Source organism: Panthera uncia (genome assembly GCF_023721935.1).
Source record: "Panthera uncia isolate 11264 chromosome A1 unlocalized genomic scaffold, Puncia_PCG_1.0 HiC_scaffold_17, whole genome shotgun sequence".
NCBI classification, from domain to species: Eukaryota; Metazoa; Chordata; class Mammalia; order Carnivora; family Felidae; genus Panthera; species Panthera uncia.
In genome coordinates this window covers 93,589,648-93,604,497 of record NW_026057577.1, presented here as the reverse complement: position 1 = coordinate 93,604,497, position 14,850 = coordinate 93,589,648, and the positions used below count along the sequence as shown (strand labels likewise).

At 43.5% G+C, this 14,850-nt stretch overlaps 1 protein-coding gene across 3 annotated transcripts in view; it reads left to right on the top strand.

The window, feature by feature from the left end:
* Positions 1-14,850, top strand: part of DOCK2 (dedicator of cytokinesis 2) — a 415,558-nt gene that overhangs the window by 368,937 nt on the left and 31,771 nt on the right. For all 3 annotated transcript variants that reach the window (XR_007461385.1, XM_049647803.1, XM_049647801.1), the window contains exons 35-40: positions 2,201-2,357; positions 4,254-4,294; positions 7,666-7,756; positions 8,492-8,611; positions 11,999-12,088; positions 14,145-14,249. Coding sequence is in view for 2 of the 3 variants with exons in the window: in XM_049647803.1 (XP_049503760.1) it covers positions 2,201-2,357; positions 4,254-4,294; positions 7,666-7,756; positions 8,492-8,611; positions 11,999-12,088; positions 14,145-14,249 (604 nt within the window). In the remaining variant the exon portion in view is untranslated. The remainder of the gene's footprint in view (positions 1-2,200; positions 2,358-4,253; positions 4,295-7,665; positions 7,757-8,491; positions 8,612-11,998; positions 12,089-14,144; positions 14,250-14,850) is intronic.

The following is a 14,850-nucleotide window of genomic DNA, read 5'->3' as shown; positions in this document are numbered from 1 at the left end:
GGGTCTGAGCTGCCTGAGAGGCTGTGAGGAATCACACCCAAACACTGGACAAAGCGTTGTCGCATTGTTATTAGCTTGGGAAACGGGGCTGGAAGTGACAGTCCCAGAAGGAGTCAGGCACAGCTGTGACTGAGCCAGACAGGCCTAAATCACAGGGCAATTTGCGTCTCTCACTGAGAGCCAGGGAACAGGTGCTTCTCCCACGGAGAAGATGGATTTGTCTGATCACACCACAGTTTGAGGTGTCGCCTCCTTGCAGCCTGGTTTGGCTTCTGGGAAGAAATGACCCTCTGAAGTCCTTGCCTTTCTCACCTTTCCCTACTTGGAGCTCTTGGGACCTAAGCTGCCACAGGGATATTAGCCAGAAACAAATAGTAGCCTGGGTAATGCTTGTCTACTCAAGATGCCAGAGAACACACCACAATGTTTCTCTGTGGGAAAATAGTGAAGTGTTTGGCTTGATCCCCAAGGTCACCACTTACTAGGAGAGTGATTTCAGGAGGTCGTTTAACCTCTCTGAGCCTTGATTCCCTCCTCTATAAAATGAGAGGAATAATTTTTACCAGTCAGAATTATCGTGATTTCTTTTTTTAATTTTTTTTATGTTTATTTATTTTTGAGAGTTAGAGAGACAGAGTGTGAGTGGGGGAGTGGCAGAGAGAGAGAGAGGGAGACACAGAATCTGAAGCAGGCTCGAGGCTCTGAGCTGTTAGCACAGAGCCCAGCACTGGGCTCGAACTCATGACCCATGAGATCATGACCTGAGTCAAAGTTGGACGTTTAACTGACTGAGCCACCCAGGCACCCCTATTATGATGATTTCTCAAGAAAAAGTGATTAGAATAAAAAAATTAGAAAAAAAAGAAAAAAGAAAAAATGATTAGTACAGTGTCTGGTACAAAATAAGTGATTAATAAAAAGTTGTCATTAATCAAAATTTTAATCCATCTGTCTCTCCTTGCCTAGCCTGTGGGCCTCCTGAAAGTAGGCATTTTTTTTATATTTCTTTTTTTATTTTATCTTTCTCTCCATCCCCACCCCACACAATGCCTATCATATTGCCTAGCAACTAATAGATGCTTAAGTAATGTCACATTTTTTTAATTTTTGCTTTTAAAATTTAGAATATTAATATTATAACAAAACGTAGAATTTTCAAATAATATATGCACATTTAAATTTAAAAAATGAATACTCTCTTCTCTATTCCCCCACCTAGACTGCTTGTCAGAAGAAACCACCATTAAGAGTTTGGTGTTTATCCTTCCGGGCCATATTTGGCACATTTATAAGCACACAGAAACACATGATGCAGACATGCACTTCCACTCACAAATGCCAGAGCCAGAATATTGATATTTAACAACTTGTGTGACCTTGTACAAGTTAGTTGGCCTCTCTGTGCCTTAGTTTCCCTATCTGCAAACATCCTTTCTCATCAGACTATGATGGGAGATTAGGTGAGTTAACATTTGTGAGACATTTGGAATAATGCCTGGGACATGGTAGGTTCTATGTGAGTTGGTTAAATAAAAAACAAATATTGTTCTGAAACTTACTTTTCTCACTGATCTGTACATTTTATAGAGCTTTTTGTGTCAAAGCATATTGATTTCTCATACTTTATAGTATCTTCATAGAAGTACATTTTGTAAATATGCTTTAATTTATTAACCATTTGCCTACTGATGGACATTTAAGATAGTTTCAACTATTTCACTATAGACACAACTTGTAAGTATCATAAATCCTTGCATGCTTCTGGGAATATTTCTGTAGAATAGGTTCACTGAAGTAGAATTGTTGGGCCAGAGGGTATGTACGTTTACAATTTTGATAGATATTGTGTAAATTGCTACACAAAGGGTGGTACTGATTCACTCCCAATGTGGATGTGTAGAAGTGACTATTTCCCCGTGTGTAGAAGTCACTATTTTTTTTGGACAGCTGCCCACATTGGACATTTTTTTTCCCATTCTGATGGTGGGCAAAAAAAAAATTAAATGCTTGCTCAACTGTATAGACAATTAAGTATATAAATGAATACATGATTGAATAAATGAGCAAAATGAGCCAACACATGAACCAGGGGAACTTAAACTCACTGGTTCCTTCGCGACGCCCCACCCCCCACCCCACCCCTCAACACACTCTTTCTCCTCTGGCCATGAGCTCACTGCCCTGCCATCTCTGCTCACAGCCTGATGGAATGTGCCGCAGAGCATCCGACTATTTTCAAGTCAGTGGAAAACTTTGTGAACCTGGTCAAAGGCCTCCTGGAGAAGCTGCTCGATTACCGGGGTGTGATGACCGACGAGAGCAAAGACAACCGCATGAGCTGCACTGTGAATCTGCTGGTATGTGGGGTCAGCCACCTCTCCCCAAGGTCCCATCAAGTCCTGGGGGCAGGCCTGGTTTGGGGTTTCACTGTGCTCTTGATAGGGAAGTAGTGCTAAGGGCTTCAGAAAGCAGACAGAAGTGGAATTGAATCCCTGCTCTGCCATCTGCTAGCTCTGTGTCTTGAGACCAATAACTGCACCATTCCATGTCTCAGTTCCCTCATATATGAAATGGGAATGAGTGTTTTCTTTAGTACTTAACACATCACATGGAAGGAAAGTGGCAGTAAAAAGGGGTTAAGAGTATGAGCTTTGGAGTTTCATAGCCCATAGGTTCTCCTATCTCTGATAACTAATAGAGTAGACATGTCAAGGAAGTTTTTTGAAGGCTTAGTTGGTTTATCCATTCCATAGACAAAGTAGTAGTACCTATTTCTTAGGTTATTCATCCTGGGGCCGTGGTTAAATGCTTCCTACATGTTAGTTTCCTTCTCTTACAGAATAATCTAATAACCAGAATTTACAGCAAATTAGTATGGGCCAGAACAGCTAATCTCAAGTGCAGGCTCTTAACCCCTATACCGCATGACCCTCCAAGAGCCGTCTCCTGAACAGTCTCCGTTCACATGTCCTGTGGTACAGTCATGAGAGGTAGCACCAGCTGCAACGCCCCACACCACCACGTCAGCCCACCCTAAAGTGGTTTAAATGAATGAAGCTGGCCAAAAGACCATGTAGCATCCATCATATCAACCCCCCCCCCGCCATGCTCAATGCTCCAAAAATATAAATCCTGTCCCATAGTTCTTTTGTGTGGCCTCTGTTAACCTAAGTGGACTCTCTTTTTAATAGCCCAGATATTGCCATTGATTTTCTGAAATGCTAAGGGGAGTTGAAATATCCTGATTACAGCAGAAAGGAATTCATTGCTAATAATTCCACCAGGCCCAATTTACATAAAGAGCAGGAAGAGGGGTTTTCCAGGAGTTTAGCAATTTGTCTCTATGGAGAGGCAGAAGTGAATTGAAGAAAATGACCTTCAACAGTCAGACTCTGACCTTGGGACAGGTAGATCCACAAGCAATTAGACCCTGCTAGCTTTTGGTGTGCCTTCTCACGGCATCAAGAAGGAGGATGGGGGGAGGGTGTCAGAGGAGCTGAGGTCTCGGGTGTCTCTGCCAACCACTGTGTACCCTGGAACACCTGGAACATCACCTCCCTCCCTCTGAGCCTCAGGTACATATGGGTACATTCAGTTAAACCAGGGTTTTCTCAAAGTATAGCTCATGGGTCAGATCATGACCTCCTGGCTCAAAATTTTTAAGGGCTCATTTACAAATGCACGAGATTAGGATATCTGGTGGTAGAGCCCAGGACCGCTACTGGTCTAAATGATCCCTGAGCTTGAGTCAAGCTTCCCAGGTATTGCCAAGTTTAAATGTCTTTGCCTGTGGAGTCTCATCGTAACTCCTCATACCACTGTACTATCAGGAGTTGTGATCCGTTATTATCCCTGAACTCTGTTACTATTCCTAGAACTCTGATTACTGCTATTATTTTGAGAACAACCAGCTCCATCTGAGTAATGGGTCTGAGCTTGTAAAATCAAGCTGGGCTGCCGCAATCCTGACAACCCACCTCTCAGTGCAGCAGATAGCCCATCTGCACCCTGACATGTGATGGCTGAGGTACCCCCTCTGTCCCTTTATAGCCTAAGGATCAGGGGAGTGGCTTTCAAGGTAGAATCTCCTAGAAAGGGTGTTTGATGCATTCAAGAAAGTAAGTTCCAGGCTCGCATCTCAGAGAGCCCAGATAGTGAAGAGCAGTCTTCCTTACGTCTCCATCACTACTCCCTCTACTCCTGCCACTCTGCAAAGAAAAACACTCACCACTGTTTTTTCCTCCACTACCTAGAATTTCTACAAAGATAACAATCGGGAAGAGATGTACATAAGGTAAGATTTTTGTTTTCTAAAATTCAGATCTGCTGTATCATTCTCCTGCTCAGTATCCATCAATGGCTCCCTGCTGCCTTCAGGATGGAATTTAAACTTACCTTCTTGATGCTAGGTCCCTGTACATTCTGATTTCTATCAATATCTCCAGATTCAACTCTTTTCATTCTCCTAAGCAGCCCCCCATGCCACTTGGAGTTCTACAACCTGCCATGCTGTTTTGTTGTATCCACAGACCATAGTTTCCTTAACCCATCTTATGGATTGAGCCGGTGAATTACATCTGCATTTGTTGAAGGGTTAGCATATGGGGCCCAATTCTAGGGTTTATGAAGCACGTAGTTAGACCATTGGCCAGCCCAGTTGCACAGGAAAAAAAATACGAAGATGCATGATAACCTATTTTCTTGTAGGCATTTAAAAGACATTTATTTGAATGTATCATGAAGGGTTTTTTGGGGGGGAGGGCATTTTTTTCTCAGAATCTCATATTCTTTTCTCCAATTTTTTTGTATTGCTATTTTTACTCTTTACAAAAATAATGCATACTTACTATCAAAACAACAGCAACAAACAACTCATAAAGTATAGACCAAAAAAAGTGAAATAAACTCTCATAATCCATACATATTCTCAGGCCCTTTTATATTTATATAGAGATGGAATTCTATGCCTGCATATTTTTTACAAAAATGAGATCATATTGCTCATAATTTATTCTTTGCTTGATAAGAATTCCATGTCAACAGATGAATTTCAACATCATTTTTAATGAAACTATAAAATTTTCTTTCCAGAATATACCATAATTTATATAGCCAATCCTATATTGTTGAACATTTAGGTTGTTTCCAACTTTTTCCTATCATAAATAGCACAACGACAAAATTCTTAGACATATATCTTATGTGTCCAAGTTATAGCTTGCTCATATCCTTATGAGACAAGAGCCACAAAGAGAAATTGGCCAGAAGGTTAACAAGCGTTTTCAAGTCTTTTGACCCATTCTGTCAAATGCCAGAGACTCCAAGCCTGAACCTACTCTGCTATTATTGCAGATATTTTTAGGTACTTAGTTTAGCATTATTCCAGGAATAGGAACTGTCATTTGGATAAGAGATAATTCCATAGGCTGTCCTAAGCTGAGATAGTATTTATAACATCACCAGACATGACTTATTATAGTAGTGCAAAGCTTTGGAGTCCAAAGGGCCTGGGGTTTTCACCTTGTCTTCTTGGTGAGTCTGGATAAGATCCCTCAGTCTCTCTGGGTTGAGGTTTCCCTTTATAGAATGTTTCCATTCTACCTTCTGTTTTGAGGATTAAATGAGATGCTATAGGTAAAGTGTCTAGCACATGGATCCATCCTTCCAACCTCTTTTCTCTCCTTCCCATTTTAGCAACACAGATGGTGAGCCCCAGATCTCCTTAAGCTCTGGAGATTTGAGTTCTGTTGTAATCTAGGAAAACCGCATTTGCCTAAACCAAACAATGTAACAGGATATAGTCTGAAAACCTGTTCTGTTTGGCAGGCACAGTATTTAAAAACATTTTTTAATTGGTTGCCAAAATTTGGAAATCTAGAGATTTTACAAAAAAATAAAAATTCCCCGGGGTGCCTGGGTGGCTCAGTTAGTTGAGTGTCCAATTCTTGATCTCAGCTCAGGTCAAGATCTCATGGTTCATGAGTTCAAGCTCCACATTGAGCCTTGGACTGGCAGCACAGAACCTGCTTAAGATTCTCTCTGTACCCCTCTCTCTCTATCCCCCCTCAAAATAAATAAGCTTAAAAAGTAAAATATAATAAAATAAATAAAATAAAAATTTCCCTCTTCTAAAAACTCAGAAGGTATGGCAACACTGGGCCCTCCTCCTGTCCTGACATATCTGGGGTACTCTAGTCATGACATTGTCCCCATTCCCCCTTGTAGGCAGACTTCACCCTGCCTATATCACTCAAGCTGTGCATCTGGCCTATGTAGGTACCTGGGTTTGAATCCCTGGTCAGGCCCGTTAGGGTGTTTTCCTTCGGGCTCTGCAGTAGATCACCAAACCCTTGAGCTGACAAAGGAGAAGAGAGGGTGCCTTGGCCAGTAAAGGAGTAAATCTGTCTTCTGGATGCTCTAAGGTTTTTGGACCCAGCCATCTAAGGATCTAAAGGATGAAGGATGGGCAGGAGGAGATAAAGTAGGATTCAGCCATGCACACAGGGGCTTCTAAAGGTAGACCACAAGCTCAACACTCCCAGCATGCAAGCCACGTATAATTTCACTGATAACTGACTGATGAGAGAAAAGGTAAAAAGGGAGGAGAGTGGAATGGCCATGACTATAGAGGCAGAAATTGCTGATGGTTAAACCTGGTTCTACCTATTTCTTGCTCTGTGTACTTTAACATAAATCTCAGTTTTCTTGTCTATAAAAGGTTGACTGGGAGGATGAACTGATATAATGTCTGAAGTACCCATTTGTTAGATGAATGAATAGGCAAATCTTTCTACCTGGGATCTTCATCCCTCATTCATCCCCTCACTTTTAGATCCTTGCTCAACTGCCATGTCATGGGAACTTCTCTAGAAATCCCTTCTCTCCCTACCTAGATGAGTCCTGTTCTCATAGTACCACAGATCTCTCTTCCCAACATAGCTCACAACTGTATTTTTACAATGCAGTCATCCCAGGGTTCAGAACTGGAACCTCACATTGTAAAGGGAGAGAAGGTAGGAATGTGGTTTTGGTTGAATAGTATATTCTCCTTACCGACTGCTCAAGGTCTCCATATGAATATCTAATCTTGAGACCCTGGTCCACTTCCTTCTCTTACCAGAAAATGCACTTCTTTTATACCAAGAGCCCACTGAAGAGCTGTCCTTTATAGTGCTGTGGCTTGTTCATTCTCCTGGAATGGTTCAATGTTCAGAGCACGAGCTGTGGAGACAATTAGCCTGGGATCATGTTCCAGCTCTTCCAATTATTAGCACAAGACTTGTGATGAGTTATTCATTTCACCTTTCTTATTTGTCACGTTGCATTGGCCAGATTCTTTAGTATCAAGTTGAATACCAGCTGAGATGATACTTCACACTTCTCCAAACCATACTTTTCTCAATGAACCCATCTCACAAGGTTGCCATGTGGATTAAATGATCTAAGGCATTCAAAATACCTAGCCTGGTGCCTGTCACACACTAGGTGTCCCATAAACAGTAACAGCTGCTGTTGTCACTCATGCAGGGTGGAGCTGGTTATCAGCAATGGAGGATTCCTCTGTGATCCCAAGAGGTGCCTAGTTGTTCTGTCTGACTCCTACTTGGCCCTATCTCCGGCCTCCTTATCAGTGACCATGGTAACCTAGCATATTTCCCCAAACAGGTACTTGTACAAACTCCGCGATCTTCACCTGGATTGTGATAATTACACAGAGGCTGCCTACACACTCCTTCTCCACACCTGGCTTCTCAAGGTACTGTCCTTCCAATAAAGGTGATTTGCGTTAGGATCTCTATGTGGCCCTCACAGCAAGTTAAAGAGTTAAGGAGCAGGGGGAAGAAAGAAAGAGGAAGGGAAGGGAAGGGAAAGGAAGGGAAGGGAAGGGAAGAAAGAAAAGGAAAGGAAAAGGAAAAGGAAACAGAAAAGGAAAAGGAAAATAATTAGCCCAATAAATTTTTTTTTTGCTATGTCCCCAAACTCTTGACTTGGCCAGTTACTGTTCTGCACTACTTTTCCTGGTCACATAAGGTTTCAAGTGACTTTCACATTTATCAACAACAATAACCCCCCTGAGACATGTTTTACAGTTTTATATAACATTCAAACATCACCTATAAATCATTAGCATGCCCAGTGAGCTGTTTTCTTTCTCTTGAAAACAGTGTTGTAGCTGGACAGTGTTCTGAAGGATTTCCTTTGGCTTTTTGAAAAGGTGGGCTCATGTCTTATAGGGGTTCCAGGAAAATCCCTACAAACCACACACATGAGCCAATAGAGAGTCCAAAAGGCACAACTGGCAAAAATCAGGAGACACTTCCCAATGGAAACCACAGACCAGACTCTCCCTGACTGACCATTCATACCCAGGGTGACAGGCCAGCTGACAGACGTGTGTGCAGAGCTTCCTCCTGCTCCTCATAAGTAGGGAAGACACCTCCCCTTGGCTCCCTCTCAGCCCCTGGTGACTTGGTGTATCTCTTGTCCTCAGTGGTCAGATGAGCAGTGCGCATCGCAGGTCATGCAGACAGGCCAGCAGCACCCCCAGACTCACCGACAGCTGAAGGAGACGCTCTATGAGATCATCATAGGCTACTTTGACAAAGGAAAGGTAATTTACCCCTGTCCTCCCTCTCTCTGTGGAGATCGTGGCTATGGGGAAGGATGGTTCCTTCCCATACTCTGCACCCCATCCATCTGCACGTCTGGTCAGCTCTCCCTCCCAATTCTGAGTCTGGTCACTTTGCTCCACCTTCTCACCACCTCCATTCAGGGCCTCCTCATTGTTCACTTGGATACTCAATGGGTTCTGAGAAATCTGCCTGCTCCCTCTAGTGCCTCCAACAGATCATCCTCTATACAGGAAATGGCTCCCACATTTCCCAGAAAGAGTACACAATCCTGTCTGTGACCTGTGAGGCCTCACATGAGCTGTCTTCTGACTGCTTCTCTTGTTTCATCCCTGCCAGCTCCCTCTTGCCCCCATGCTGTATGCCAAATTCTTTCCACATCAGCATCTTTGCACTTGCTTTTCCCATCTTAGAACATTTTTCCTCCGTAGCTTTCCATGGAAGACTCCCTCTCAGAGCTCAGAGCTTTGCTCAGATATCCTCAAGGACACCTTCCCTGACCAACCTAGGCAAAACAGCACCCCTACCCCGAGTCACCTTTATTGCCTCTTCAAAGCACTTGTCACTATCAGACATCACCTGTTCATTTTGTTTTTACATTCATTGTTTGGCTTGTCATTTTAGAATGCCACAAACACAAAGACATGTCCACTGCTGAATGTCCAGTGGTTAATGCAGAGCCTGGCATGCAGGGACAAATAAATATATGTTGAATAAGTGAATGAATTACATGAATGAATGACAGGGTGATGCCATCATTGATCTTTAAACAACAAGGACAAAATGTTTGGCTGGGAGAAGATTAACCAGACCAACTGATACTCATCCTCCAGTCCCCAGTGGACCTTCAAGAAGCACCAACCCAAATGCAACCATTCATCCTGTAGGAGATGTGGCATGTGGGCTAAGTGCTTAGGCTCTGGAGTCAGCCTGGTTCCAAACGTTGCTCCTCTGTCACCTACAGTTCCCTTGACCTCTTAGAGACTCAAATTCCCATCCAAAATAATGATACTAATAGTACCTACTTCCTAGTTGTATTGTGAAAATTATGTAAGAGAATGCAGGTAGAACACCTAACATAGGACCTGGTACATAGTCATATCTTCTTAAATTTTAACTGTCATCATTACCCTACTCTGCCTTCAAGGCCCCAGTTGATTGGCCACTTCCTCCATCAAACCTTTTTTGAGTCCTCCAGCTTACCAACAGCTTTGCCTCTCCTCTGAATTACAAGACCTCTTACTATTCATCCAGACATAATTTAGTGGACTTAATTTTGATCTGTTCTGTCACTGCAGTTCATTGTATCTGTCTTATCCTGATCTCCCCACCTTCCCTGGAAAGACAGAATGAGGTAATGTCTGTGGAAGGGCTTATAAATTCCCAGGAGTTGAGCAGTTGGAGACCACTGTTTTTATAATTTACAATTATACGCCTCTTGAGGGCAGTGAGTCTGCCGTTGCTGAAACCTCCTGCCCTGCTGACATCAAGTCAGAGCTTACTATTTGTTTACAGCTGATTCAGTGCATCACGGTGTGAAAGCCCCAACAGGACATGTTGAGCTTTGTCTTCTGCCATGTATCCAGTTCAACTCACCCTATGCTGAACAGAGAGGAAAAAGATGCCATCCCTCATCTCGAGGACCTTATCATCTAGTTGGCAAAACAGACAAACCAATCATGATCTTCTTTGCATATTACCCTTTGGTGTTGTGCAATAATGGAGAATGAGGGAGAGAAAAGTAGTGCCCAGGTACTTTGGGAGCAGAGAGGAGAGAGCAGATGGGTACAGCTTACTTCAATAGCCACTGCTGTGGAAACTTCCAGAATGAAGCCCAAACTCTTGAGCATCCCTTTAACCTCCTCTCCCCGTACCTTCCCTCATGTAGATTTATTGCTCTAGACACACACAATAGCCTTCTACTTTGCAAGTCCATCTGTCAATATTTTGTGGACTCCTCTACATCCCTCAAAACCCAATTCTTGCATCTATTTATGTGTATGCTTTACCCACGTACATTTCATGACAGGAGAGACTGTGTCTTGTCCATATTTATGTCTATTCCATCACTCTATACCATACCATGCCTAGAAGCCAGCCGGTACTCAATAATCAATGTATGAGATTCAGAGGGACCAGTGACTGTCAGAGGTCCTGGTGGCCATACAGGCAGACTCAGGAGGAAATCCTAGATATCTGACTCCCTCCCTGGCCCACTAGTGGTCTCTTAACACATTGGTGAGGGCATTTCTGGCAGATTATGGTACAAAGTTTGCAAAGATCTCCACATGAGCCAAAAAGTCCCCTGACCCAGCCCAGGGACTTTACCACCGTCTTCTTGTTCAGACTGAACAGAAAGAAAGCCCCAGCCCAGCCTGTAGACTTGGTTCCTCCTGGCACATAAAGCATTTTTATGCTGCTCACTAAGTTGTCCACGGGTTTACAGCCGTGGCTCCTCCACTCGGCACTTGCTTTTATTTATTTTTATGCTTGGATGCAGAGAGAGCATTTTTGCTACACAGCACACACTACATTTTGGCAACCTCCCCTCTCTCCTTCCCCACCTCCCCTAGCTTCTCCATTTAGATGCATTTCCCATTTTAAACTGAATATGAAATGTGATGGGTGTCCCTTGAGATTGCCAGATCTCCAGCCCACTCTGCATCTCCCGCCTCTGCAGAGGCTCCCGACCCCCTTCAGTCTAAGATGGAAGGATGATCTATCGGATTCAGCCTAAGAGCAGAGGAAAAGGGTTTGCTTTTCCAGGATTTTTTTTCAAATGGAAAATGCCTATTTACAAAAAGTTCTAATCACTCTCGTTATACTCAGCTCCACCACTACCTCTATGCAGCCCCCCTCCCCACTCATATACTCCAAATAACCCCAAGTGACACGTATAAAATTTCAGTTACGCAAGATGAGAAAGTTTTAGAGATCTGCTGTACAACAATCGGTCTATAGTTGACAATTCTCAGGTCACACCCAGGTGTGCATTCTAGCCCAGCTTTTGGTTAGGCATGTGACCTAGGACAATGTCTCTGCCTGTCTGAACCTCCATTTCTCACCTGGGAAATGCAGCTGTTACTAGACACCTCCCAGAGTGTTTGTGAAGACCCAAGAAGCATGCAGATAAAGCATTTAGCCTAGTCTCTGGCTGCTCCATTATTTGTCACGAAACTAGAGTGGGGCGGAGGAAGGGTCATGCTCACTGGTAAGTACCTGGCTTGCCGTGCATGGGGCCGGGCCTGGGCTGGAGTGAGGCTTGCAGTACAGTCCCAGGAGTCAAGCTGCCTTGAGTCCCTTCCTCAGCAAGGGTTCTGCAAGCTTGGATGTACCTCCTAACCTTTGTGTCCATGACCTTCCTATAGATGTGGGAAGAAGCCATCAGTCTGTGCAAGGAGCTGGCGGAACAATACGAGATGGAGATCTTTGACTATGAGCTCCTGAGCCAGAACCTGGTAAGGCAGGGTGCCCAGGGCCTCAGCTCCCCAGAGAGGCTGGGGAGAGGAAGCAGGAGGCCAGGTGGGGTCAGGACACCAGAAAAAGAGTGTACGTAGGGCCTGAGCTGAGTAAGGCTGTGCTGAAAGCCTTCCTTCCAGTTGGGAATATTTCCAGAAGAAGGCATTCTGGGAAAACTCATTAGTGACAGTTTCCCGGATGGAGTAGTAAGTACCTGCTTGGCACTGGGGCTGCTGCTGCCGTTGCACACCCAATAAACACTGTGCTACATTTGCAGTAAAATCGCCACAAATCACTAAGCCAATTAAATAAAAACACAAATTTGTGCTTTCTGATTAACAGATAAATCACATTAAAATGCTCCCCATCTGGCCATTCCCCATTAGCTCCTCGGTGCTTGTGATTGGTGGGGGGCGGGGGGGGGGGGGTAAGTGGAGAGTGGGGGAGCCAGCCTAGCCTACTTGTGCTGCAGATGCCAGGGCTTGGCAGGGAAGTGGCCTCTGCAGAGAAAATGCAGAACATTTGGGCTGCTCCCCCCACCTGTACACCTCCTACATATTTCCTGGCCACCTCAGAGCCAGGACACCAGTGCCCCATGGTAGCCTATTTTGACAGGCCAGTCCAGCTCTGTCCAGGGAACTATAAAATGAGAGTCCAAACATGGAGAGATGATTTATTGTTTCTTTGTGGGGGGGATGGGTATTGAATGCAGTATTCTTGTTAAAAGCAGCTGGGCTGTTAGCTGTTTGTACTGTGTGTAAGATATGATGCAAACACACATATGTAGTCACAGCAAGAAACACTTATATCTACCCTACACATACATCCACATAGATATTTGCAAACATGGGGGCACACATACACACATGCATCCAGTACACATTTGTGCACACACAGAGTACACATTCATGTGTATACATGCACACACATACCCGGTACACATTTATGCACACACACATGCACATACAGTACACATTCATGCATACACAGTGAATATTCATGTGCACACATGCACACATGTACCTAGTAGACATTTGTACACACACATGCACATACACACAGTACACATTCATGCACATGTTGATGTACATGCATGCCCATTCTCCAAGTCCATGTTGCACAGGCTTGTGTCCATGTACACTTATCTCCCATATTGTATCAAATTTAAGATGCCATCAGTCTGAGATGCAGTCTTTTTTTGTATGTGCCTTGTCATGATTTCTATCTGACTAATAGCAATTCTAAGATACTATCAGGTGTAAAGTAAGATGTAAACTGTTTTCAGAGATGTTAAAATATGAAGAATGCACACCTATTAGATTGATGAAATACGTCAAGGGTGCATACAAGGGAAGATACATATATCTGGAGATATTTATGCATCCATAGACCCCCACAAACACATGCCTTGTGTGCCCGAAGGAGAGAGCAGCATGGCGAGGTGGGGGCTCTGGACAGCTGGCTGGATTCAGCTTCATACTTACTAGCTGCACTGTGAGAAACGAAGAACATTTCTTTATCTGCAAAACAGACATACGAAACTTGTGGGTTGTTAAGAGGATGATGTGAGTAAATGAGCTGGTGCAGGTAGAGTGATTAACGTGGAACCTGGTATAGGGTGAATACAGCCATTGCTATTATGATTATAGACATACCCACAGATATGCAAATATGTGCAGTGGGCATCTTGGTTCTGGTATAATGATCATCTCTCAAGAGTGGCCTCTCTGGACTTTAAGAGACAAAACAGATGAACATAAGGGAAGGGAAACAAAAATAATATAAAAACAGGGAGGGGGACAAAACAGAAGAGACTCATAAATATGGAGAACAAACTGAGGGTTACTAGAGGGGTTGTGGGAGGGGGGATGGGCTACATGGGTAAGGGGCAGTAAGGAATCTACTCCTGAAATCATTGTTGCACTATATGCTAACTAATTTGGATGTAAATTTTAAAGAATAAAAAATAAAAAAAAAAGAGTGGCCTCTCTGAGTTGAATGTACCTTTGATACACATATCTATGTTGTTACAAGCTGTGAGTTTTCTCCTTCCAGATCCAGCAGGCAAAATTCTATGAAAACATCATGAAAATCCTCAGGCCCAAGCCAGACTACTTTGCTGTTGGATACTATGGCCAGGGATTTCCCTCCTTTCTGCGGGTGAGTTTGTGGGTGACTGAGACCCAGGCCAGGGGCCTGGGGCCTCTCAGCCGCCACTTTGTGCTTCAGGGATCCACTTGTACTGAGACTATGTGCTCTCCTCCATCTGAGGGCTGCCCTCACCTCACATGCCCAGTCTCCTCCATCATCACCACTCTCAGCTACCCCATGTTCCTATAGATACACAGCAACCAGAGCTGCCCCATGAGGTAGCAAACTCCCCATCTCTTGAGTGTGGTGTTCAAGGAGAGCCGGTAGACTTCTGCTACCCTGCCAGCACTGTAGAGATCTGGTTCTCAGACCTTTTGGGCTCAGGAATCTTTTTTCTCTCTGAAAAATTACTGAGGTCTCCAATGAACTTTTGTATTGATAGACTCTAGCTGTCTACATTTATCATATTCAAAATTAAAACTAAGAAAATTTTAAAATATTTATCAATTTATTTAAAAATAACAATAATTAACCTGTCACGTGTTAGCATAACTTGCATCATTATGAAAAAATAGTTATATTTTCCCATAAAAAATGTGTGCCAACAGTGAGATTGCTACATATTTCTATAAATCTCTTTAATATTTAGATTAAGAGAGGATGGCTAGGT